We start from the raw sequence: 8,293 nt of genomic DNA, 5'->3' as shown, positions 1-8,293 counted from the left end.
TCTTCGTTTTGGTTTTGTGAGGCAGGGTCTCGCTTCATAGTTGAGATTGACATGGAACTCAGTATGTAGCCCAGGCTGGTCTCGAACTCACAGTGATCCTCCTGCCTCAACCTCCTGAGTGCTGGGATTACAGCCATGGGCCACCACGCCCAGCTTCATAAATTCTCTTTAAAGAGGGGCTGGTTTGAGGTAATGCCAAATTTTTAAAACTCGGCATATACCTATAACAAAAATTATCTTGTAAAAGAAGCTATTTTAAGTTCTGTTACACCATACTGAAGAAGATGTTTCTATTTCCTCTTTGCACTCTGCCATGTTTCTGTTATCAGACACTGTTTTATTGACCTACCAAAGCTTGTTTCTTAATTTCTTCGGGATTACAACACCAAATGGAATACTGAAGTTCTGTTGCACTGTGTTAGCTGCCAAATGAATATAACAGTAAGTCAAATAACAATGGGGCTGTGATCTGAAACATGCATTTCTAGGCAAGTTCATTACTGCAGGGACGTCATAGAATGGATGTCGAAAAACCCAGATGTTGTAGGTCAGTCACTCAGGGTGGCCCTGTGATGCAGTCAAGACACCAAATACACAAGAGAGAGTGAGACTACTCCTGGCATAACACGGCGGAATTTTACAGTGAACCTGTTTTTCAATAAGTAGAAAGAGCACACTCTACAATAGTAAAAAATATAATGTAATACATACGTAAACCAGTACTATAATCGTTTCTTATCAGGTACTATGTAGTGTACATAACTGCACGTGCTGTACTTTTTCATAACTGTCAGGGCAGTAGGTTTGTCTGTTTGAGCAGCACCACAAACATGCGATGGGAGAGAAGTGTGGTCCTACAATTTTACAAAGGCTACTGCGTCACTAGGTCATAGGAACTTTTCAACTCCACCGTAACCTAAGGGACCACTGTTGTATGTGGCCCATCACTGACTGAAATGTCACTGTACCCACAACATGACATACCAGGAGCAGCTACAGCAGCAGCACCAGCAGAAGCAGCACGTATTGTTGGGCCTCTGGTTCCCTGGAGCCTGGGACACAGCAGGTGTTCCTTCATTTTGTGATTGCTGTCTTTTTCGCATGTCAGCTACTTCCGGACCCAACTGGCTGAAAGAAGAGAGAAAACCACAGGGCATGACATAATGGCCCTAAGGAGAAATTGCCTATGCTGAAGGATGCATAATTTAAGGAAAGGTGAAACCGGTAGGCTTTAGCAGTTAAACTGAAGATTCTCAGGGGGAAAAACATTGGGAGCATATCCTGCAAACTTTGGCGATAAAGTGCTACTGTTGTCTGCTGCAGAAACTTATATAGCAATGCTGCCACATAAAATCAAAAACATCGGTCATGGTAAACATGATAAGATTTGAAAATTTATTTTTAACTTCCTTCTTTACTCAAGGGTGGTTAAATATGCTTTCCTTTATGAGTGCCTTTAATGATTATGGGGTTCATATGACTGATTTATAAGCTGATGTTTATGGTGAGGCAAATGAAGCTTTACAAATCATTGCTGTGAAGCTTCTAACTATATTAACATGGTGAGGAAGGTCAAATTTGTGTTTGGTGCCCTTGCTCCTCCTTTTAAAACACTTGTCTCCTTTTTGGCGTTTTGCACTCACCCCCCAGGGACCTAACTTTGAAGGTCCATTCATAATGGACCTTACTTTTGGTTAAAAGTACATTTTCACAAGGTATAATTTTTCCTTTCTCCATCCTATAAAATTTATTTTTATTTAAAAGAAAATTGGGGGAAGACAAAAAGCCATAAAAGTGGAGGGAATTACTTTGGCAGGATTGGTGTATCAGAGCAGATAAAAATCTTGGGATACAAATACACTATCTACGACCTCACCAGCAAATGAGTTGCCCTTATTTAGAGAATCAGCCTTGATCTAGGACTATAATATAGCTAAAAAAGTGTATTTTAGCATAATATTATCAGATTTAGCATAAACTCTTAGAAATAGGAATAAATTCTATTGAATGATACCTTTGGTAAATACGCCATATAAATAATTCATTCATACATATTGTCATATTATGACTTAGAGGAACATTAATTAAAGCTATAATATGCTTCAGGTCATTTTGCCATCGTGAGCTCATTTTTTAAAATTCTATTTTCAGTTCTGAATACAATGGTAAGTACTTTTAAAGAACAGTATATTCTTAAAAACTAAACATTTCTTTAGACTACGCACTAAGCATTAAACATCAGTAGTAGATAAATAGGGGCTAAAGCCAGAGTCACTTTTATGATTCATGTACAGAAACAGAAGGAAAGGCCCACTCCTGTGAGGTGTAAACTGCTCTACCATGAGAAATGGGAGGCCGATTCCAAGCTACTTGCATGAAATCAGGGGCTGCAGTTCTACCACTCATTTAAAGGTATCAGAGACACTTTCTCTAACCATTCAATGGTACCCAACTACTGAAGACCGATGATGCGAGAGATCCATCCAGGTAGGACCTATACCAAGGAGCCCAGTGGTGCAGTGACTGAGCCAGGTATATCTCCAAAGCCATTTTTGGTTGGAAGGAATCCCAAGATACAAATGAAACATCTGCTTCAGGACTGAGGGTTTTGAGTGACTAGTGGAGACAAATGAAAAAGACCAGATTAGGAAGGGCAAGGGAGAGTGAGAACTCCACATTAGAAGGTAAACAGACTATATAGAAAATAGAAAGCCAACTCAATAATTTGAGCTCAGTATTCTCTGAGTCAATTGGAAATAAGAGAATCACCTAAAAGTATTTTGACATAAATTTAAGTTAAATAATGTAATAAAGGAAACAATGGCATTTAAATTGTAAAATAAGATACTATAAAACAAGAATAGCTGGGGATTTAGCTCAGCGGTCCGGTGGCCTGCCTTGCAAGTGCAAGAACCCGAGTTCAATCCCCAGTACCAAAAAAACCAACCAAAGGAACAAAAAAAAAAAACCCAAGAATAGACAAATAAGAAATAAGAATAGACATAATAAATAATTGAAATGGAAAATATATAATTATTAAAAAGATTCTGATGGAATAATATCCTCCTGAAGTTACCCCAAAGAGAGTATGACTCTACCAAGAGTCAAAGACTCTATCCAGAATGCAGTGTAGATGGATACATGAAGCGTGAGCAAATCAAAACAAGTACAGTAGTATTACTGAAGGGCTCCAGCAGGCAACCAACATGCTTTTTATGATAAGGAGAGAATTAACAGATTTTCAGGGAAGTGGTATTTTAAGGGAAACTGGCTGAGAACTTCTCACAATTGCAAGAAAACAAAACAAAACAAAAACTCACACAGAAAGAGCACACCATATGCTGAATAGGAAAAATAAAAATAAAACCAAATGCATCAACATTACAGTAAAACCACAGTTCTACAAGATAAAGAAAAAAAACTGAATTGACCCAAAAGAAGTAACACTTTGACTGACAGTAGACGTTTCATGAGCAGTATTCAATGTCAATGGAGGCAGGCAACAGGGAGAATGCATTTTAAATACTATGGGAGAATAACAGTCATTCTACAATGTTACATCCAGCTAAATAAGAATTTAATAGTGGAGATTATTTTTGATGAGCTACTGAATTATAAAAGTTTTTCTGGACTCCAGTCAGAAGACAAAATTTGTGGAAGGTGTCAGACTATATTAACAAGCACTGAAATTGTTTTAAAAAATATGACAATGAATCTAATGGCTGGCTAAAACAAAACCATATGTCTCCCTAATTGGAAATAATCAAGAACCAATTTTAAGATGGCATAATTAGAAACCTAAACTGAAACTGATTTTATAGATATCACAATGTTTCTAATTTTGATATTAAAATTAAAGAGTCATGTTGGCATCTTCTACTGGTCTGCTATGGTTGGAATATGATTTTTCCTACCAAAATTCATACTGAAGCTTAATTCTGCAGTGTGATGGTGGAAAGCGGTTGTGGGACCCGTAAGAAGTAATCAGGACATGGGGGCTCTACTCTCATGAATGTACTGATGTAGTTCCAACGAGAGTTTGTTAGCAATCACGAGTGGGTTGCTATAGAGCAGGGGTCCCCCATATGTTCTCCCTCTTTCACCACTGCCTGCTTGCCACCATTTTCTGAGCTAAGTTAAAGCAACATGTGACTTTCCCCAGAAGCCTAGAAGATCATGAATTTCCTCCCAGGTTCCAGAGCTACCAGCCAAACTAAAATGCTTCTCTTTATAATTTATCAAGAATTATATATTCTGTTATAGATCAGAGAACAAACTAAGACATGGGCCATAGTATGACACTGCAGTGGACTAAATGTGTCCCTCCAACCCTTATCTCACACTTCTGGCCTCCAGAACCATGAGAGATAAATTTTCATTGCTTTTAAACTCTCCAGTCTATGGCCTTTTATTCTGGTAGCCCCAACTGATAACAGCCACAAAGACAGCTCTATTCTCTTCGAAATGAGTACTCTTCCCCTGCCTTCCTAGGTAACGCTATCTCCTGTTTGCCTTTAGTCTCACTGGTTACTTCTCTTGCTCCTTTGGGGGTTCCCTTTTCATGTTTCCCTTTAAAGTTTGTATGAGCCCAGTAATCTATCCCAAGAACTCATCTCTAACATATCTTTGATGAAATTATAGACATTTTATTGGATCTACTAGCTTTCTGCACAAAATTACCAAACTTACATATCCAGTAAGACGACTTTCCTGAAATAAGGACTCATAATCCAACTACCTACTTGACACCTCCTCTTGGCTTTTGGAAATCTACTATAGTCTAATCCAACTCCATTACATTTCTCCAAGAAGTTTTTCTTACCACAGTTCTCCCAATTCCAGTGAATAAAAAGGCTCACCCTTCTAAGTTTTCAGATGAAAGGCCTTGGACTCATCTGTGATTCCTCTATTTTATCTGTATCCCATGTCAGCAGATCAGCAAATGTGAGGCCTCCACTCCTTCGATTTCTACCACTCCCCATGTCTTGCCATTCCCGTTCCATTCCATTCTGTTCTCAACACAGTGGCCAGAGTGTGCCTTTTAAAACATAAGTCGGACAATTTTAACAAGTATTATTCCACCTGAATTTGCTCAAAAACTCCCAGAGGCTTCTCATCTTATTTAGAGTCACAGGCAGTGTTTCTGCAATGCAGTCCTTAATTTCTTGTCGGAATAGATCTTTTCTCTTATCCTCCTTCGCTTTGTTCAAATCACAGTGGCTGCTTTGCTGCTCCCTCAACCCTGTCTGGTATCCTCATGTGTGGGGCCTCCGCACTTGTTTTACATTCGGAGCTCGACTCCTTCATGTCTTCATTCAAATGTTATATTCTTGGTGGAACCTTCCATGACTGTCTTATTTAAAATCACAACTCCAAGGGCCAGGGATTTAACTCAGTGGTTCCAGCGCCTGCTTTGCAAGTGCAGGGACCCAAGTTCGATCCCTGGTACCAAAAAAAAAAAAAGAATAAATAAAATAAAAACTCCTTCACTCCATCCCCAGCATGATTAGCACGTTTTCCTATTTAGCTTTTTTCTACCTTCTGCACTATCACTGGCAATCTGACAAGTTTTACATATTTATTTAACCAGTGAAAAGTAAATTCTATGAAGGTATGATTTTTGTTTGTTTTTTTCTTAGTTGTAACAATGTTTGGTCTCTGAACGCAAGATTTGCTTTGTTCATAGCTGTAACAATGCTTGGCACATAGGAAGTTCACATAAATATTTGTACAGGTTTTTTTTTTCAGTACTGGGGATCAAACTCAGGACCTTGCACTTGTGAGGCAGGCACAGCACCACTGAGCTAAATCCCAGCCCTTCATAAATATTTCTAGAATGAGGAGTTTTACAAGTATTCTCACTAATAAAATAAAGACAGTGAGCTCTTTCACATCCAACATTCAAAATTATGAATTTCCTAGTCAATGCAGTGACATAAGAAAAGAATTTAAGAAGAAAATAAATTTTTGTTATGGTTTATAAGTGATATGGTTATCTACAAAATAATTCTCAGAGATTCAACAATTATCAGAATAGCTCAAGAGGGATACACCCTTTTCAAAAATCAATACATTTCTAATACACTAGTAGCAATTAGAATATGTAAAAGAAAAGCATCATTCAAATGAATAGCAAAATGAGAAAGAGAAATGTCTAACAAAAGTTGAACAAGACCCTTATGGAAATATGAAACTATCAAAAACATAAAATAAGACTTGAATATAGACAGGGTTTTTTTTTCCTGTGGGAGAAAACTGAAATCTTTAAAATGCTAATTTTCCCAAATTATTTTATCAATTTGATATGTTTGTGATAAAACATTAATTGAATCATCCACAGAACTTAATAAATGTATGCTAAAATGTATTTGAAAGAATAAAAGGCAAATACAAGTAAAGCACTGCTAGGAAATTGGGGTCCTTGTCCATTAGGCATCAATAATACTAAACTATGAAAATATTAATGTCATGGGAAAGAAAAGTGAACCAACAGAATGTAGTCATGGCTTAAATTAGAGAATGTTTCTACATCATTGAGAAATGACAGGCTACTCAAAATCATCTTGAGGTGTTTAAATTTCTATGCAAAAATTACATCTCCAAATAATAACACACAAACTTCCAATAAATAAAAAACAGGTGTTATAGACACATAATGAAAAGCTCTCATACACTGATGGAGCAAATGTAAACTGATAAATCTCTCTAAATAATAATACTCAGTAAACCTAAAAACAGTACACATAATCTAGGACAAATTCCACTTGCATGTTTATATTATTACACAATTGCATATGAAGACATTAATTACACTTCACTTAATACTTACAATGGAAATAACCTGCTGGACTGAATGCTTGTATCATGTCAAAATTCTTATGCTCAAATCTAATGCCTAGCATGATGGTTCTTACACCTAGCCTTTGGAAGGGATTTAGGCTGTGTGTGTCTATTTTTCAGGATTGCTTGAGCACTTGTTCACTCTCTTCCCACCATATGAGGACACAACAAGCAGAAAGCAATTACTGTAAAATAGGAAGAGGGCTCCTCATCAGTCACCACATAGGCATGATACCTTAATCTTGGACTACTGAAACTCCAGAACTGAGAGAAAAATTTCTGTTAGACAGTCATTGTGGTGCATATGGGTAACCCCTGCATTCCGGGAGGCTGAGGCAGAAGAGTCAAAAGTTTGAGCTCATCCAGGGCTACTTAGCAACTTATCCAGACTATCTCTCAAAACAAAAAATTTTAAAAAGCATGGGGATGTAGCACAGTATGAAGGCCCTAGGTTCAGTCCCTTGTACTGCAAGGAAAAAAGCAAAAACAAAAAGAAATTTCTGTTGTTGATAAGTCATACTGTTTATAGTATTTTGCTTTCTGACTGAGACAAAAACTGGTACTGAGAAGTGAAGCTCTGGCATCACAAATATTTATTATATTATTATTATTATTATTTATTTTGGTACGGGAGTTCAAACTTGGGACCTTGTGCCCGAGAGATAGGAGGCAGAACCACTGAGCTAAATCCCTGGCCCCTCTGGCATCACAAATAATACACAAGTAACTTTTGAACTTAGCAATAGGCAGAGGCTGCCAGTTTTGAAGCACGTGGTGGAAGAAACCATGATTAGCATGATTTTTAAAGGCAGTTTTGGTGATGACTCAGAAAGGAAAGAAGAGAACTACAGAGAAAGCTTCCTTTGTAGAGAATACATAAATGATAGCACACAGAATGTTAATAGAAATATGAACACTAAATGTCACCCTGAAGAGATCTTAGATGAAAATGAAGAATATGTTAGTTGTCCATTAACTTTGTCCCTTTTTCCATTTTGTTCAGTGGAGAAAAGTCAATCCTTTTTTAAAGTAGCAAGAAACCTGGCTGCATTGTTTATGTTCTAGTGTTTTTTTGGAAATTAGAACTGTGTGCAGTACAGTTGGATATTTAGCTGAGGATATTACTAAGCAAAGTGTGAAAGAGTGGCTTTGTTTCCCCTTGACTGCTTAGTGTAAGATGTGTGAAGAGCAAAATGACTTAAAGAGAGAATAATTAGGTTAAAAAGAACCAGATCTTAAAGACCAGGAAAATTTTCAGCTTACTCACATTGCAACAGTTGAAAAGACTTGTGCCTAAGACAATGCCAGGGCATGGCTTGATACAAAGATCAGTAAATGGATGAACCATAAACTTAATCAGCTGCCTAAGCCCAGAAACTGACACTTTAAAAGGAAGGGAAAGTAGACAAAAAGGAATGAAGGTCGTCAGATTTCTTGGATTTTACAGAACAGG

General features: G+C 37.4%; 1 protein-coding gene across 6 annotated transcripts in view; it reads right to left on the bottom strand.

Annotated features, from left to right (window-relative positions):
• Nucleotides 1–8,293, bottom strand: part of Rgs17 (regulator of G protein signaling 17) — a 108,182-nt gene that overhangs the window by 35,927 nt on the left and 63,962 nt on the right. For 3 of the 6 annotated variants that reach the window (XM_010628870.2, XM_010628869.2, XM_033763308.1), the window contains 2 exons: nucleotides 4,860–5,038; nucleotides 985–1,128 (listed from right to left, as the gene is read on the bottom strand). In XM_010628870.2, the coding sequence (XP_010627172.1) occupies nucleotides 985–1,103 (119 nt within the window). In that variant the 5' untranslated portion in view covers nucleotides 1,104–1,128; nucleotides 4,860–5,038. The remainder of the gene's footprint in view (nucleotides 1–984; nucleotides 1,129–4,859; nucleotides 5,039–8,293) is intronic. The other 3 variants (XM_010628868.2, XM_010628872.2, XM_033763309.1) reach the window with 1 other exon arrangement.

The sequence above is a fragment of the Fukomys damarensis genome, unplaced genomic scaffold (assembly GCF_012274545.1).
Source record: "Fukomys damarensis isolate Sample0158 unplaced genomic scaffold, DMR_v1.0_HiC HiC_scaffold_14, whole genome shotgun sequence".
Taxonomy (NCBI): Eukaryota; Metazoa; Chordata; class Mammalia; order Rodentia; family Bathyergidae; genus Fukomys; species Fukomys damarensis.
This window is presented reverse-complemented; position numbering and strand designations above follow the sequence as displayed.